This window comes from Marmota monax, unplaced genomic scaffold (assembly GCF_021218885.2).
Source record: "Marmota monax isolate L192 unplaced genomic scaffold, Marmota_monax_Labrador192_F-V1.1 WCK01_AAM20220418_F8-fsc00145, whole genome shotgun sequence".
Classification (NCBI taxonomy): domain Eukaryota; kingdom Metazoa; phylum Chordata; class Mammalia; order Rodentia; family Sciuridae; genus Marmota; species Marmota monax.
This window is the reverse complement of record NW_026695201.1, coordinates 4,808,940-4,827,081: the sequence shown is the minus strand read 5'-3', so window position 1 is coordinate 4,827,081 and position 18,142 is coordinate 4,808,940. Positions and strand designations below refer to the sequence as shown.

Here is an 18,142-nt window from a genome sequence, read left to right as displayed (position 1 = left end):
GAGAAAAAAATAAAATATCAAAGAAGAAAAACTAAAGTGAATGCTCCACACCTCAGAAGGATACACACCCTTCACCTCAGAGATTTTCATAGATCTGAAGGCATTTTTTGTGTGCATTTGTGTGAAGGGTACTGGGAATTGAACCCAACAGCACTCTACCACTGAGCTAAATCCCCAGTAGTTTTTATTTTTTATTTTGAGAAAAGGTTAGGCGAAGTTGAGCAGGCTGACCTGGAATTTGCTATCCTCTTGTCTCAGCCTCCCAACTTGCTGAGACTGCAGGCATACTCCACCACACACAGCTAGAACTTAAATTACTACTTTCTGTATGCGCACAGGTCCTGAGCTGGGTGGAGATAGGTCTTGGCCAGGCCAAAGAGGGAGAAATTCTGACATAGAACCAGGGCTTCTGGGGGGACTGGCCCTCCCTCTTGAGGGTCATCCTCAGGGTTATGCACACCATTCTTGACACTGTGTGGACCCAACCCCAAGAGATAGGAGGAAGCATCCTGAGATTGCTGAAGATATACTCTGATAGATCCTCTGTGTGTCCCTCAAGTGCTTGGTGGTGACCTGCCCTGAACAAAGGGGACAAACACACCTTGGGCTTTTCCTTCAGCTCTTTTGCTCCCATCCCTGCTCTATTCTGGGGTTCACTTGTTGGAATTTAGATCTGAGAACCATATGATATTCCCGGAAAAGGAACCTGTTTAGTGATGGTCTGGGGGATGGGGGAAAGGCGGTTTTACTTCCTCTCTTCCAGTTGTCTACGTCCTTTAAAGGGCTCCGGATATCTGTGGTGACTCCTTCACGCCAAGTGCAGCAGCAACATGGAACAGCTGTTGCCACCAACGGCTCTGCTACTTCTAGGTAAGTCAGGGCCCCCTGACTGAGGGAAAGGATGCCCTGGGGTGGAACCCCCACCAAAGGATAGGACCCCTCACCACATCTATAGCCTTGAATTTAGCTTCTAGGACAAACTGTCTGGGGGGCGCTGAAATGCACAGAATGCTGTTTCTGATTTGTGTATCATTCGAAGGTAAAGGGAGACTTTTCGGTCAGTTTCTTCACCCCTCTAAGTCTCTGTTTCCCTATGTGCAAATTGAAGAGCATGAACTAGATGATTCCTAAGGTCTGTCTCTTTCAGTCTGACATACCAGCATCCATCCCTTCTACAACTTAATTTTGACTCCTTCAAGAAATTTTAGGTTCAAGTTGTTTCTGTAGCTTGATTCAGGGAAATTCAATCTTCACCCTTAATTTGTGACTTTGAACAGGGAACAAGGAGTAAGGGAACAGTGTCAAAAATAGGGATTTTGGTGTTCAGTGGAAGTAGGAAGCCCAGACACTGAAGACCAGAGGGCAAACCAAAAGGCATCCACTATAAATATCTCCATTCTTGGGAACGCAGTGCTCCCAGGGTTGGGGTGGGTGGAGACAGCTTTAGATCACTTTATACTGTAGTCACCCTGGTCTCTGTTCTTGCTCAGTGTCTAATTCACACTTTTTTTTCCCCCTTGTAGTTTCAGCTGGCATGCAAGCTGGTGAGTTTGGTTTTCGGTTTCTTTTGTTCGTTTTTTGGGGAGTGTTTTTCCCCCCACAGTGCTGGGGATTGACCCAGGGTTTCACACTTGCTAAGCAAGTGCTCTACCACTGAGCTACATGCCCAGTCCGTGAGTTTGCTATGATCCTGAATTAATCAAGTAAGGTACATATGGTTGCAACAGTCACAGGATGTTATGAAATGACCATTGCGTGGGAAACTGTTGATATGGGGTAGATAGGAACAGCTTCCCCAATACCACTGGGCTTGACCCAGTGCCTCTCTGGCCATTTTCTTCAAGGTACAGAGCAGGCAAAAAATGGGGCCAAGCTCCTCCTGGTCAAAATGCTCTAAGACTACTAGCTGGGTGCAGTGCTGCCTGCCTGTAATCTCATCTACTCCTGAGGCTGAGGCAGAGAATAGCAAGTTCAAGGTCAGCCTGGGCAATTTAGCAAGATCCTATCTCCAAATGAAAAATAAATAGAGCTGAAAATGTAGCTCACTGGTAAAGCAACCCTGAGTTCAATCTTCAGCACTGAAAACCAAAAGCAAAACAAAAATAGAGGCTCTTAAGGTTGAGTCATACATTCAGCCTAAGTTACCTACTGTGGGTTTGCAACGGGCTCACTCTGGCTTTGAAGCTCTCTGGGAATGCCAGTGTGGGGTACGCTCACCAACTGTTCTCATTCCATATTCTCTTGACTTCTCAGAAGATCTCCCAAAGGCTGTGGTGCTCCTAGATCCTCCATGGGACTGGGTGCTCCAGGAAGACAGTGTGACTCTGAAGTGTCAGGGGGCCCAACACCCTGAAGACACTTCCACACAGTGGTTCCATAATGGAAACCTCATCCCAAGCCAGGCCTCTAGCTACTTCATTGAAAAAGCCAAAGATAAAGACAGTGGAGAGTACAGGTGCCAGACCAACCTCTCCATGCAAAGTGACGCTGTGCATCTAGAAGTCCACACTGGTAAGCTGGTGAGGGGGAAAAGGGAACTCACCAGTAATGGGCCCTGAAATACTTGGGAAGAACTAGAAGATGATGTTCTTGAAGATTAAAAACAAGATGAGATTTTAAAAATATATATTATGAAATGATGTGTCATCCCACTGAATGATATAAGAATTGTAGTTCCAGTTGTATGTAGGCCTTAAACAAAATATCAAAGTCTGTCATATAGGGAATACAGGACTGTTTCACTGCACAAACCAGAGAATCATCATTCACACAAAATGCACAATGTGAATGTATCATCTGAAGGTCACGGCATGACACTGAGTCTCAATAATATTTATTTTAAAAATCAAAAAATTATTTTTGGAATCTCAATATTCTTCTCATTCTCAGGTCTGTAATACCCTAAGCCTCCCAAACTATCCAAGATTACCTACCATCTTCTCTCTTTTCCCATCAATGCTGTACTGAAATTCACACTTCAGGGTAAATTTGGCAATGTGATACCCCTGATAATAAAGGTAGATACATTTTCAGCCTGTATATTAGTCCTGGAATGAAAGTATTTGTATGTTAGCAGCATCTCAACAACAGGAGCAGGCAAGAACTTTTTTGGTTTTGTTTTTAGTTTTAGATTGAACGCAGGGATGCTCTACCAGTGAGCTACATCACCAGCCCTTTTTCTTTATTTTGAGACAAGGTGACCCTAAGTTGCCCAGGCTGGTCTCAAACTTGCAATCTTTCTTTTGTCTCAGTCTCCTGAGTTGCTGAGAGTACCAGTGTGCACATTTTGGAGACAGGTGTCTTTCCTGGTATCCTTCAAATATCTGTAGTATTACCATGAAAGCCTGACTCTATTTCCATGGCTGCCCCACAACATATATGGATGAAACAGGCCTGGAGGGGAAGGGGAATATAAAAAGAGTGGGTCTGCAACAGTTTCATGAAATTGGACCTATGATCTGGGTGTGGTGGCCCACACCTGTAATACCAGGAGGCTGAGGCAAGAGGATTGCAAGTTCAAGGCTAGCCTGGGTAACTTAGTGAGAGCCTACCTCAAAATAAAAAACAGAAAGGAGAGAGGACGTAGCTCATTAGCAGAACATTTGCCCAACATACCCAAGTCCCTGGATTCAACCTCCAGTTGTAATGAGAAAAAAAAAAAAAAGAAACTCCTATAACTGCCTATTCCTTGTTGAAGTCTGCCATTTTTTTTTCTAATGGGACAAATTATTATTTTCTAATGTAGTTTTTACCTTCAGTCTAGAATTTATTGTGAATTCTTATTATCTTACAAAATTAATCCAGGTCTAATACTTAAGAATCCTGCAGAATCTTGACTTCTCGCCTCATTCTTAGTCCTTTGGCTCTACCTTAATGTTTTGATCATGTGTATGTCCTTCTTCTCCATTTTTTAGATAAAAAGGCCCAGTCAGGTTTTTCCCAAAGGGTGTTATGTATGATGGCTCCTGGTCTGACTTTTCATTATGTCCCAGGATCTGGGTGGTGAGTGTCACCTTCTAAAGAGCTCTGTCTGCATAGACAGCTTGGGCCTTCTGACCTAAGGTCTCTCTGTGTCTTCAGGCTGGTTGTTGCTCCAGACCCCTAAGCGGGTGTTCCAGCCCGGGGAGCCTCTTCGGCTGAGATGCCACAGCTGGAAGAATAAGCCTGTGCATAAGGTCACATATTTACAAGATGGCAGAGGCAAGAAGTATTTTCATCACAATTCCGAGTTGTACATTCCGAAGGCCACATACAAGGACAGTGGCTCCTACTTCTGCCGGGGGCTTATTGGGAATCACAACCAATCTTCAGAGTCTGTGAACATCATCATTGAAGGTGAGAGCTATTCAGCCTTAGAGCACCCAAAGCTGTTTGGAGTTGGTATTCACACTGGGAAATATGTTAGGCCAGGTAATCCAAGTGACTCAGGAGGTTGAGGCAGAAGGATTGTAAATTCAAGGCCAGCCTCACCAACTTATCAGCAACTTAGCAAAACCCTGTCTCAAAATAAATAAAAAATAAAAAGGGCTGGCAGTTCAGTTCAATAACAGAATGCCCTTGAGTTCAATCCCCAATCCTGTTAATAATAAATTTTTAAAAATGTAAAAATTAAAAAGAAAATTAGTTGGGAAAAGATACCTAATTCCTCCACAGACTTATTTATATTGAGTTCTTCCTAGTGACCAGTAGACACCCTGGTTGCTGGGTAGGTTTGCCGTTCTGTTCTAGCCTGTTGCTAAGGGGTAGCCAAGAAGTGCCATTCACTCTGCAGTGTGAAAGCAGGAGCAGGAGCCACATTTCCTTACCTATAAATAGACCTCTCCTTACCCCAACATGCCTGCAATATCATGTGACCCTGTCATGCTGGCCCATCCTTAAAAGCACTCCTTTCCCATGCAAGCCTTATTTGTTAATCAAGAGTTAGACTGTCAGGAACCCCTCAATTATCATAGAAAGGACTCTGAATCTGGGTTCTGAGGTTAATTGACTGTGTGACAGTAGGCAAACCATGTAGTCTCTTTGAACCTCAATTTCTTCTCTGTAACAAAAGCAAACTGATATTTATTAGGCATCTTTCAATATGCTAGATTTTTGTTGGGGTGGGGGGGGCAGAGTGGTTTGGTATTGGGTACTGAACCCAAGAGCATTGTATCACTGAATTACTTCCCCAGCACTTTTTTTTTTTTTTTTTTTTGGTACTAGAGATTGTACTCAGAGGCACTCAGCCATTGAGACACATCCCTAAACCTTTTTGGATTGTATTTAGAGACAGGGTCTCGCTGAATTGCTTAGCACCTCGCTTTTACTGAGGCTGGCTTGGAACTCGCAATTCTCCTGCCTTAGCCTCTTTAGCCACTGGGATTACAGGCATGCCTGGTCCATTATTATTATTATTATTATTATTATTATTATTATTATTATTTTGAGACAGGGTCTCACTAAGTTGCTGAAGCTAGCCTTAAATTTATAATCCTCCTGCCTCAGCTTCTCAAGTTGCTGGAATTACAGACATAAACCACCAGTATCAGTACTGCAATAAATAGTAAAAAGGAAGTAAATACAGCTATCACTTGGGATCTGTGGGGGGGGATTGATTCTAGTCCCCCCACCTACATGCCAAAATCTGAAGACGCTCAAGGCCTTAGATAAAATGGTGTAAGTATTTGCATGTAACCTGTGCATGTCTTCCTATTACTTTAAATCTTGTTTAGATTGTATTAGATACTTAATGTAAATATTACACAAATAGCTGTTATACTGTATTGCTTAGGGAATAATGATAATGAAAAAAGTCTGTTTAGTACAGTCACAATTTTTTAAAAAAAATATATTTTTGATCTTCAGTTGGTCAGATCCTCAGATGTAGAACCCACAGATGTGGAGGGCCTATATTACCCTCAAATGGTTAGGAAGAAAGCAAATGGTAAAGCAATGGGGAAAAATGTAAATAATCAGTGAATCTGGGTGAAGGATACATGAGAGTTCTTTATATTACTCTGGTAGATTTGTTCTGTTTGAAATTATATCAAAGTTAAGTTCAAAAATTGAAACAAAAATCCACAAATTTGTGCCAACAGCAACAATTTCATAATCATCACACAACTTCTATTGACAACCTAAGTTGCTGGAAACTCCCTGTCACATTCCCACAAACAAGCTGAAGCTACGGCTAAAAGTGTTGAACAAGCTGAGCCCAGTGGCATAGCAGTAAGATTGGGAGTCAGTGGAAGGGAGCAAAGGCTTCCCTTAGGTTCTCCTCTCATTCATTCCCTAGAGTCTGTCTCTTGGTAGGTGTCAGGAACACAGTCTACTGGTGGCCTCACTATTTATTCCAAATTTCTGCCCTAATAACTGTCATTTTTCTTGTTTCTCTACTTCTCCTAGGTTCAGCATTTCCATCCACCTTCTCAGTTTTTCTTCCTTGGCACCAAATTGCTTTCTGCCTGATGATGGGACTCTTATTTGCTGTAGACACAGGGCTATATTTTTCTGTGCGAAGAAACCTTCAAAGTTCAGGGGGAGACTGGACCAAACACAAATTTAGATGGAGCCGGGACCCTCAGGACAAATGACCCATGGGGTAATAAGAGCACTGGCACAGCTTCTATGAACCTCTCTGTGTACAGCAACCTCATCATCCCCATCAGGCATTTCTTTGAGCAGCAGAAAAAAATACAACTCAGAGCCTGGGCCGAAGGCACTTCTCCCAACTCTCTGTTTCCTCCAGGTCTCTGGTGAAAAGGAAAGGCCAAAAGCAATGCCCCAGTGAGAAGCTGGGGAATTCTCTCAGGAACTGAGTGTAGGAGCTATATACTTTCTCTGGCTCAACCATTCCCTCACATACTCTGCATAATGAACCTTTAAACATATAAAAATTGTTCCTGAATAAATGAATAACTAGATAAACTATTAACAGTTGAGGAAGGGCCAGAATGATAGTGGTCTGGTTGCCTTCAGGGGAACCCCAAACTCCTTCCAGATAAAGGGTGGGAACTCCTGGGGACCTAGGCAATTCAATAGACCTAATGAAGGGGATGGCTGAGAAAGAGCAGGGAAGTCCAGAATAGACCAGGGGAAGTATCCACATCTGGACCCAGAGGTAAAATTGCCGAAAGCAGGAGGCATGTTGGAGTCAACAGGAAATTATAGCCATGACATCTGAGTTTTCCAGAGGAGTATCTATCAAAATTGGAATGGTTTATGAATATATGATAATGAACCCTTTTAATGCATGAGTAGGCAATAAGCCTAGGAAGGGGGCTGAAGACTTGGGGGTGGGGTAGAGAGCTGAGGTTGAAAAAGAAAGCTTAGATCAGACAGACTTGTGTTATGCTAAGTGAAACAGAGACAGTTCACTCTCTGAGCTGAGAAAAGCAAGGCAACAAAGAGTCAACCACAAGTTCACAGGAAGGAATGGTCAAGGAGTGAAGACACTTGTTGACCAATGTAGTACGAGACAAGGAGGAGCAGGGACTTTAAATACAGCTTTTCTGTTTCAATATCTAATTCAGATATAACTTTGTTCCCATTATTAATTGAACAAATGTTGGATAACCAACTCCAAATGTCCTGAATTCTACTGGCTGAGTTAAATTGTGAAACTTTGAAATCTCTCAGCATAACAGTTCCAATGGGGTGGGGGCAGGGAAGGAAAACATTGCTTATGGAAGAAAGCTTTAACTATCTCTTTCTGTTCTAGATGTTTTTAACAAAACACTTTTGCTTTCAATAAAACATTTTACAAGATCTTGCATGCGACAAAGATGGAAAAAAAACATGGTAATAAAATACAAATGATAGGATCTGTTTTTCCCCTTCTTTTGTCAAAAATCTGTGGGGGTTTAGTTTGGATTTATGCAAAACCACATTCTACTCAGCAACCATTTTACCACAACTCCTATGAATTATTAACTTATTTTTTAAATCTTGCTGGACAACTGAGTAAAATGGGATTTTTTATAAGCTACATGTGATAGGAAGATGAATGGGAGTTAGAGGTCATTTCAGCACATTGGGGCTGTTAGGAAAAGCCACAGCTACTAAGGAGGTTACAGGCCTGGGCAGAGGTTCAGCCTAATTGTGTGGTTTATACCAAGTATAATTGTATAGTTTGTATACCAAGATCATTCAAAATGAGTTTATGAATATTAGGTAAGATTTAGACATGAGACAAGTACATTTGGTAACCTTGCACTTTCACTCATATTTATTTAGTTCCTACAACATGCAAAGGTTGAGTGTAGGTGATGAAGATATTAGACACCTCAGGGTCATTCTCTGGAGGAACTTTGATTATGAAGAGAAAAACAGGCAAATAGGAAGAGAACAAAGAATCCCCTTAGGCGGTGAAGGATAAGCAGGACTTGCCAGGCAGAAGTCCATGGGTTCAAGAAAACAGTTTGATTCTGTTGGAAAGGGGAGAGTTCTGGGCACACTGTGAAGGGCACTGCCTGCCAAAGTATGGAGGTTGTATCGGACCCATCGAGCCACTGAGGTAATTGAAGCAGATCAGGTTTGTAGTTTAGAAAGATTCCCTGGCATATACCTGGAAGATGGACAGGAGAGAATAAAAGGCAGGAAACTCGCTAGGGTGCTAGGGTAGGTATTGCAACAATCCAAGAGGAAGCTGTCCTACTGACTGCTAGGCTGAACAAGTCTGGTTGAAAAATATTTAGGAAGCGAACTCTCCAGGAATTGGCAGCCAGTAGGACTCAGCGTGATTGTGGATCCAGGTTCAGGGCTTGGTGCCCTTTTGATGACGCAGGAAATACAAAGGCGAGGCAAGAACAGGTTTGGTGGAAAAGATAATGAATTCGTTTTTAGATTATTAGTCCTGAACTTGCTTCCTTTGGTTAGTAAATTCTTGTAAAAACCTAAATTTGTGGTGCAGTTTCAGTGGTTAAAAGGAAAACAATAATTGCTTTTTCAAAGTTACCAAACGCAACCCTACTTTCAAAAGCAGGGGGGTGAAACTGCTAAGGATGAAGACTACAATAACAACCATTTCCGGGCTGCTAGCGGTTACACGTGTGGTGGAGTTTCAACATGCACAGGCCCTCACGGTTTACAAAACACACCTTTTCGTCCCTGGGTGGGCTCGAACCACCAACCTTTCGGTTAACAGCCGAACGCGCTAACCGATTGCGCCACAGAGACAGGCGCTGAGAGAGTGAGCTGCCAAGTTAATTCATTGAAGAACAAATTCGTAGTGCTCTTTCCGTCCTAAAAATTTATGTTTAAGGCAGACCTAGGAATCTGGAGGCACCTCGGTTGCAAGCACACCAAGGCGCCGAAGTGGCGCGTCTTTTCCGGGGCTAGCACCTGGTTAGGTCTGGAACAGGACTCAGCTTCTACCCGCAAGAGGCTGAGGAAGAGGAAGCCAAGGAGGACAGACGAGAGAGAAAGTCTTTAGGAAATCCCAAAGAATGCTCTCCGTGGGTTTGGGAGTTCAGTTGATTTTGCTCAGAAAGATATGTTAATAAGCTTTAAGCTTTTTTTTCCCTTCCTTTTCTGATGTAGACTATTTAGGTAGCATATATATGGGTAAGTAATGACTTACGATTGTGAAACTTAAAATATTGTATCATGATTGTATCCAACTATGTCTGGAAAAAAAAAATACAGTAAGGGTGTTTCGAATAACAATATTAATCTTCAACCCCAGCTATTTAAAAAGATTTTTACTAGTATATTAAGCACCCAGATAGAACACGGAATTTATAAATACCCACAACTCCAGTACTCTCCCACTGACATATTGAGATCCAGACCTCTAAGAGTGGAGACTCCTCAGCCTATCACCATGAACTTAGGGTCCTCATCAGGTCTGGTCTAATAAAGAATTTTCTTTATTAAGGAAGTCCCAGGCCTCAGGAGCCTCCACACATAACCTCTCTTTCTGCATTGCCATTGTCTTATCAATGGGTTTCAGTTTAGGCTCAGTTTTCAAAGATTTCAATGAAATTAAAATACACACATAGTGTGCATGTGCAAAAATTATAGATGAATACATATATAAATATATTTTTCGCAAAATACATACATGTGTTTGTATTGTACATATAAACATATATTTGCCAAATGACCGTTAAATTGAGATTATTTTTTACACTCTAATTTTTTTAAGTCCTTTCTTTTATAAAATTATAATTAGGATAGAGGAGAGTTGTTGAGGATATGATTGTTTTTGTTAGTGTACTAACTTGACAAAACAAAAAGTTGGGAACCCTCTCCTGGTAACCAACATTTGGGGGAAAATTTTGCTCATCCATGAAATCCAAATTGGGAACTATGCTGAACTTCACCTCCTTTGTTAGATTGACAGTAGAAATAAAAAGCATTACTCTCTAGTTTATTTCCTATGTTTCACTTTACATGCACACAACAGCAATCCAAACCAAAGCAAGAGAAAAAAAAGAAGCAGCATTTTATTTTAAAAGATAAAAGAAAACTTGAGGCCAAAAGAAAGTGCAAAATGGGATGGTGATAAACATATCAATAACTATAATAAGCAAACAAAACTTGTCAATTAAAAGAGAAAGTGGAGTTTTAAAATCAAGTTTTCTGTTTAGAAGACATTAAAATTAAAAAAAAAAAATGAGTGGAAAATGATGTGCCAGGATAGAGCAACCTGAACTCTGCTCCATTAATGATTGCCAATCTGGTCAATTTGATCCTTTAAGGCTGTAACTATTCACTATGGGTAGGTACTATCTTGTAGTCATTCTTGTTTGTGGCTACTGTGGGAAGGGCAGCCTCCAAGAGACCTTGATATTAAAAGTCCTGGAATTAACAGGAAGAGCCAACAGATCACAGGGAAGGCACAAACCAGATGTTCTTCCTGTGACAGGATGGAAGCTGTGGGGCTGATAGAAACATGGGCTGAGAGAGCTAATGGATTGCTGAGATGCAGATACCACTTCTTCCCATCCCGGTTGAAATTCACCTCCATTCTACGGGGCAAGATTATTTAAATCCCAAATACCCTACCACACAGGCATTACAGCTTTTATTTTAATAATAGGAAGGATAATTACTGCTTTCTCATAACCAAACACCATTCTAAACATATTGTAACCCTTTGAGAATTGCGATTATTGTCATTATTTTGTTTTGCAGATATGAGGGAACTCAGACAAAGAGAGCCAAGTTTCAAACACAGGAAGTACCACAGAGCCTTGGCACTTCACCCCCACACTGTTGCCTCTTTCAGCCTGAATGGTTGGATTCAAAGTAATTATTAATGTCATTCCAATAAATGTTTTTCATGTATTAGAGATAGCAGATGTGTAAAAACCTTCAAACAGTATTTTAAAGACTAAGAACAAAAGCAAACAAACAACTACAACAACAACAAAAACAAAGACTTGAAAATTTGTGAATTCAATTGCTGTTTAGTCCAACAGATGATATCAGATCCAGCATTATGTTACAACATACTACTTATTGAGACTACAAATCACTTAATGATTGTCAATTTATTGAGAAGCAATTGGAGAAATTTGATCCCCCCCCCCCCAAATGGATCGCTGTCTCTCTCCTAACTCAGTTCCAAATCAAAATCAAACTCAAGTACATCTTACTGGTGAGAACTAAGTCAAAACCAAAACTACAGCTGTAGGGGTATTTTAGGGGACAGATGAGGCAGGGCACTGAAGATAGCAGGAAACAGTTTTATTTGGCTGCAGCCAGATTCAGAGAGCACAGTTTTTGCTGTAATCAATTAATCCCCTGAACCCAGAATTCAGGTAGTTTCAGAACTTTATACCCAGCATGTAAGCAGAGGGGCTCAGAAGTTCACAGTCTGCAGAAGTTCACATTAAAGCAGTTATTTCTTTCACTGTTTGAGGCAACACTTCTCCCCTTTCTTCCTCCCCTTGCCAGCTGTTACTAAGGAGCCCAATTGGTAACTGCTCTTATCTTTGAAATGTAGACATCTCTGTGAAGCCCCACCTCAAGGCCAGAGGCCTTGTTAAAGGATCTGTCATTTTTTAAATCACATTTTGTGTTTGCAAACACACTTCTGCAAACTACTATACTGGATAAATGTTTGTGAAAAAGCAGTAAAGGGGCATTCAGCACCTGGAGTGCTGATTTCTTTCAATCCAGTGACCAAGTAATAGAGCAACAAGAAAACAGGAAGTTTACCTACATTGAATTATTTTATAGAGACTCTCTTGCTGGTAGTCTTAAAATCCATTATGGTGAAGATTTCTAGAGAAGCTTAGTTAAGATTTTCTGTGGAGAAGTGGGTGCCACTACAGATTTATCACATGTCATATCTCAAAATAATTTCAAAAAGAAAAATACTGCCAAAGAAGCAAAACAAACAAACAAACAAATAAACAAAAAACAAAAAAACCCAAAACACATGAAATTAAAAAATTGATTTGTGGGCTGAGGGCCTAGCTCAAATGTAGAACATGTGCTTATAAACAAGGCCATGGATTCAACCCCTGGCACCAAGTAACCAAGTAAACAAACAAAACAAACACCTGATCTAATACTCAATCATTCTATGTATAAAAAAATTACCAGGAAAAATATTTGACTACATAAAAATTAGAAACTCCTCAATTTCCAAAAGAGTGTGAATAAAATTAAAAAGCATTTCCAGTTTCTGTAGTGTTAGATTAGCTTGAGTGAAACTAATCACTACACATATAACAAACTATAAACTCTGGACTAAAGATTTTTTCAAAAATCTATTTGTGGGCACTGGAGAGCAACCAAAATAGACAAAAAATAAAAAGGATTCAAGGTTTGGAAGAAGGAAACACAAATATGACCTTTATCTTGTGGGTACTCATCTGTCAGCCAGACTCAGATGTAAACAGAAAACAACAGTCTTGGTCTTGAGCATCAGGATACAGTTAGCAGCTGCCAGATTGTCTTGGAAGTTGAAGGCATAAATCCAGGAAGGAGTGAGTCACATGGAAGAAAATGAAATTTGCCAATAAATCTCCGTCAAATCCTTGTTTCACACTCGAAATGGACATTCATTGAGCAGAGGTTCTAGGAAGGTCGAGGTGAAAGTTATTTCTAGAAGACTGAAAGAATACTGAGCAGAGATTTCAGAAGCTGCCCCACGAGAGGAGAAAAAAAAAAACACCCCCCAAAAAACTGGAAATATCAATGTTCAAAAATAAAAGATTTGTTAAAGAAATTGTGGTGTATCCATATAGTGAGAAACTGATGTGACTCCATTTTTAAAAAGAAATAAACAACAGCAACTTCTACCTCAAGGCCAGTCCTAAGGAAGGGGGTGTGACCCTTGTCCTTGGAAAGACCCACAGAGCACTCCTAAGCACATACCCACCCTGCTGAGTTGTTTGCCTGTAAATAACAGAGGTCTGCTGTGGCAGGTGTCCCTGACTCAGTTAGGCTAGGTAAGGACCCATAGCAACCCCCTAGCAACCACCAATCAGCATGAGACAGGGAAAATACTTGGGATGCCAGATGACCCCGAAGTAGTTTATGGTGGTTGATAACATGTTGGGAAACCATGTAGTTTAGCACATATACCACTCGTGGCCTAAACCAATCAGTTCAAATGAATCCTCCTCTTGTACTAACCAATCACCCCTACCCAACTTGTTCCCGACATTGAATATGCTAATCAATGTTAAGAGCTGTTGTTTGATTTTCCTTCGGTATGGAATGATATGCTGTGTGATGTTGTGACGCATAGAGTACCCCCCAAACCTATAAAATCTCACTGAACAAAGGACCAGGACTCACTCCCTGGGACTGCTGCGTCGGGAATGGTTGTGAGTCCAGGCTCGAGCTTGCAATAAAGACTCTCCTGTGATTGCACCGGATTCGGCTCCTGGAGGTCTATTGGGGTCCCATGAATCTGGCATAACAATAGTATAACACAATAAAGTGATTAAAAGATTGTTTTAGGCTAACAGTTAATGAATAAATAGTCACAACATTTCTATGTAAAAAGTCAAGCAGGTTAAAAAAACATGCCATTATTCATTTGTCCAAATCCCTAAAATATAGGACACCAAGTGAATCCTAATATAAACAATGGTCTTTGGATAATTATGATCTATCAATGTAGATTTATCAACAAATGACTACTCTGGTGGGGAATATTAATAATGGTGGAGACCATGTATATTAAGGATAAGGAGTGTTTGGGAAATCTCTGTACTCTCCTTAAAAGTTCACTATGAACCTAAAACTGCTCTAAAAGAATAAAGTCTATTAAAAAATAAACAATATGCATAGTATGATTCCAACTTTGCATTTGAAACACACCACCCCTGACTCCAAATATCAAAGAGATATAAAAACAAAGCATAAAGAGGGGTTTTCTGATGATAGATATATAGATGGATATATATATATATATATATCTCCATTTTTTTTTTTTTTTTTGTACAGGGGATTGAATCCAAAGGGTGCCACATTCCCAGCCCCTTTTATTTGGAGTCAGGACTCCTAGAAGTTGCTCAAGCTTGCTTTGATTTTGAAATCCTTCTGCCTCAGCCTCCTGAGCTGTATATGGGTGTATGCCGCTGAGCCCCTGGGAGGTGGGTGCCTTTCATTTGTTAGTAATTCATTTCTTTTATACCTGTGTGATTTTTCTTTTTCTTTTCAGTGCTGAGTGCTGAACCCAGAGACTCAATGGTGTCAGGCAAGCACTCTACCACTGAATTACCTCCTCCGCCCAAATCCCCATATTTTCTGCAAGTACTGAAGCCGGAATTAGGCTGGCAGTCAGTATAGATAGGTAGATCAAGTCAGGACAATTTGAGCGAGTCTCTGCGAGTTGGAGACTGTCCCCTGAGGGACAGTTAATTCCTTCAGAGTCCTTCCTGCTCCCTTATCAAGAACTTACCCCTGCTCCAACCTGTTGCTAAGGTAACCGGTCCCAGGAGTTGCCCCTCCCTACAGGGAGCTATAAAGTTGTTAATTAATGTGTCCTGGGCAGCACCATCCTGCCCTTCCCCCTTCAGCCCACCAATTTCCCACCTTTATTTAGGCTGTCCCACCAAGCATTCCTGGGCCTAGTCCAGGGCCCAGTCAAGTACTCAGGAAGGAGAAAGATAAGGGGAAGAGGGCAGGAGAACAAAGGAAGCCTAGGACAAGTAAAAAGTGCAGAACAACTTGCTTCTTGGGATATCAGGATACCAGCTATGGCCCCCTTCTCCCTCCCGGAAGAAGCCTATGTTACCCCTTTTAAAATAAACCCTGCTTTATATGCTTGCCTCCATATGCTTCTCTAATGTTCAAACTTCAACATGTGGGGAAGCAGGATCCACCCCCAATAACCTGCGGTATCAGTACTATGTATTACCTATTCAGGAAACCTTTTTTTAAAAAAATGAGCCTATACTATATACCATGTTTTTTACACATATTATCTTTCATCCTCAAAACAACCATTTGGAATAAAATATAGAATTATTCTTAATTATTCTTTATCAGAATAAATACCTTTTTAATATATACATTTAACGATAAAACAGGCTCAGAAAGTTTGAACAATTTGCTTGAAGTCAAAGGGCTAGTTAAGTGGGAGAGTTGAGATTCAAAATATGTCAATTAAAAACCACACTCTTCCTGCAGGGTTCTACTTCAAAGGACTTTAGAGCTACAAAGTGAAAGCACATGAAAGAGAATACAAAAAGAAAAAGAAAATGGAGGCAGACCTCGTGGACCAGCAATGCTTTATTCAGCACCGGAGGGGCACATCTTCATCTTCGGGGCACAGGGGAAGGGCGGTGGGCCACCTGGAGGGTCTGGTTTTTATGGGACTCTGCTAAGAGCCAGGTCGTGGAAGGAGTTACTTAACTTTTGGCGGGCTTTTTGGCTGGCCAGGCTAGGTGGTAGGAGGAGTTTTGGTGCCCGGGTTAATTTAGGGCGGGCGGGAGGGCGGGCCGGTAGGGGAACTGTAAGGGAAGTTCCCTCCCTGGGGCCTAATTGTCTACGGACTTCACAAAGGATCTGGAAGACGCCACTCAAAGTAAAGTTTGAAGTGCTCCTCCTTTTAGCAGGTGAAAAATCAGAATTTCACATAAGTTAAATGATTTATTTGCCAAATGCAAGCTCTTCCTTAGTGATTAAAAACAGCAGCAACAAACAAAACCAAACCCAGGTCTCCCTATTGTGTTTACGTGCTTGATTTGCTCCTTTCTTTGCTTGATTTGGGCACGAAATCTTTGTTATTCCCTATAACTTGTAGTTTGTTTCTTGGTTGTTATACAAGTCTACAGACCTTCATGCAGTAGGGCACAGGAAAAAGTGCGGACCCGAGAACTGGGGAGCTGGCTACTGCTCAAGAGCTACATACGCAGGAGCTCCTCCTATTGGAGCAGGGGATAGCAAGAGGAAAGGTGGCCAAGACTTAAGGCACAGCCTGAACCCCAGGAGGATCTTCCTGTGGGCAGCAGAAAGTTCTGGGAATGGAAGACAGTAAAAATGAGTGACAGGCTCATCCAATGACAGGTATGGAAACTCGCTTCTAGGATTAATACAAGAATTGACTAGAGAACATAATTTTGAAACCTAAATTTTAAAGTTGTTTAAGAATGATATGCTTACACAGGAATCAAGGGATGAAAAAGGTAAATTGAAGTCTCCCCGTCGGGGAATCGAACCCCGGTCTCCCGCGTGACAGGCGGGGATACTCACCACTATACTAACGAGGAGGACTACTAGCTTCCCGTTTTCAAAATCACTATTTATGAAAGTCCTAAACTATTACTGAACCTTCGAAAAGTTGCCGGTTGCTGGCATAGTTTTTCACCGTCCTGATCCATGTAGTGCAGTAAAAGAGGTAAAGCCATATGTCATTCATAGGGAATCTATAGGTATTTACATTCTATAAAATTTACAATTGAAGAATAAGGGGCATATACCTGTTTCCCCCCAAATACTTAAACTTTAAATAGCTGTGGTGAGTATCCGTTTAAGAAGTTCTACTTATTTAGGAACTTCATTTATTAATGTATTCTTTCAATTAATTTATAAATTAAAAGTAAATTTGAAAATGCGATGTCTTAAATGAACCCGCCAATTTCACACTACTCATGTGTTTTTGGCTACCGTCTGAACTTCGCAGAGGAATTCCTTTCCGAGTGTGAGATTCAAGCATGAGATCCCAGAATCCAGAAGATCACAAAGATTCATTCCTGAGTACCGGGAAGTATCAAAACTAGAGATAGTGAGACAAGAACTGCAGTTTCTAGTGTCAGGCAGGTATAAAATGCAACAAGTATCCAAAATAAATAAAATCACTTTGCGTTGGCCGGGAATCGAACCCGGGTCAACTGCTTGGAAGGCAGCTATGCTCACCACTATACCACCAACGCTTTGAGGAAGCACCTTTGGAATTACATTTAAAACGGAAATAGAGGTTTAAAATTTGTCCAAGGTCTCAAATTGCGCCCTGACTCTGAGGAATGCAGAAGCCACCCAGTGCCGGAGCCTCGGACGCCAAGGTTGAATGAGAAAGCCAGGGCTCAGCTCCAAGGCAGTTATTTCCCCCGCCTCATCTCAGCCCTGTTAGCCTTACAGCCGGATGTTCCCAGTTCCATGAGACTCGGTACTGGATCCACCTGCTGTCGGATTTGGCAACAGACATTTGGGCGAAGGTATCTAGTCAGATACTAGATTCACGACTGGCTTGACTCTGCTTCTCTAGAGGACAGGAGCGCCAGGGAAAATGGAAAATGGAACTTCAAGGTTTAAGGCGGTGAGGAAGTTGGAAAGAGCTGTTAGTAACAGACAGTTTTATTTTTGCTGCTTTATAAAGAAAGGGGTGCAGGGAGAATCAAATTTTTATTTGAAACCATAAATAAACATTAATATGATGTGGCATAATGCTCCATAATGATAGACTTAAAGGAAAATAAAGCAAGCTTTTGGCCGTGAGTCAGGATGGCCGAGCGGTCTAAGGCGCTGCGTTCAGGTCGCAGTCTCCCCTGGAGGCGTGGGTTCGAATCCCACTTCTGACAAAGAAGTATTTTGGCTCTGCAACTTTCTTTCTCTACCAAATGATTAACAGTTATTTTCTGGAGAAAATAGTGTTGCTATATACTTTTTAAAAAAATCCTACACGAAGATTATTTGTGCTTTGTTGCAAATGTAGAGCTGAATCTACTTTTCTGTATTATATGCAGAAGAC

At 41.3% G+C, this 18,142-nt stretch overlaps 1 protein-coding gene and 4 non-coding genes across 7 annotated transcripts; 2 read left to right on the top strand and 3 right to left on the bottom strand.

The window, feature by feature from the left end:
- Nucleotides 1-752: 752 nt before the first annotated feature.
- LOC124082642 (low affinity immunoglobulin gamma Fc region receptor III-A) lies at nucleotides 753-11,276 on the top strand. Of its 3 annotated transcripts, none has more exons than XM_058574138.1 (5): nucleotides 753-870; nucleotides 1,524-1,544; nucleotides 2,254-2,511; nucleotides 4,081-4,335; nucleotides 11,119-11,276. In XM_058574138.1, exons 1-5 carry the CDS (start codon nucleotides 831-833, stop codon nucleotides 11,241-11,243), a joined length of 699 nt encoding a protein of 232 aa, XP_058430121.1. In that variant the 5' UTR covers nucleotides 753-830; the 3' UTR covers nucleotides 11,244-11,276. The 3 variants fall into 3 exon arrangements, with proteins under 3 accessions (XP_058430121.1, XP_046285077.1, XP_046285078.1); XM_046429121.2 differs by lacking the exon at nucleotides 11,119-11,276 and adding an exon at nucleotides 6,385-7,802; XM_046429122.2 differs by lacking the exon at nucleotides 11,119-11,276 and adding an exon at nucleotides 6,385-7,802 and having other exon boundaries at nucleotides 774-870; nucleotides 2,257-2,511.
- Trnan-guu (transfer RNA asparagine (anticodon GUU)) lies at nucleotides 9,083-9,156 on the bottom strand. The gene has a single exon. It is a non-coding gene; the product is annotated as a tRNA-Asn (tRNA).
- A 5,316-nt stretch (nucleotides 11,277-16,592) lies between the features above and the next one.
- Trnad-guc (transfer RNA aspartic acid (anticodon GUC)) lies at nucleotides 16,593-16,664 on the bottom strand. Its single transcript has one exon. It is a non-coding gene; the product is annotated as a tRNA-Asp (tRNA).
- A 591-nt stretch (nucleotides 16,665-17,255) lies between these two features.
- Trnag-ucc (transfer RNA glycine (anticodon UCC)) lies at nucleotides 17,256-17,327 on the bottom strand. Its single transcript has one exon. It is a non-coding gene; the product is annotated as a tRNA-Gly (tRNA).
- Nucleotides 17,328-17,889: 562 nt separating this feature from the next.
- Nucleotides 17,890-17,972, top strand: Trnal-cag (transfer RNA leucine (anticodon CAG)). Its single transcript has one exon. It is a non-coding gene; the product is annotated as a tRNA-Leu (tRNA).
- The last annotated feature ends 170 nt before the right edge of the window (nucleotides 17,973-18,142 follow it).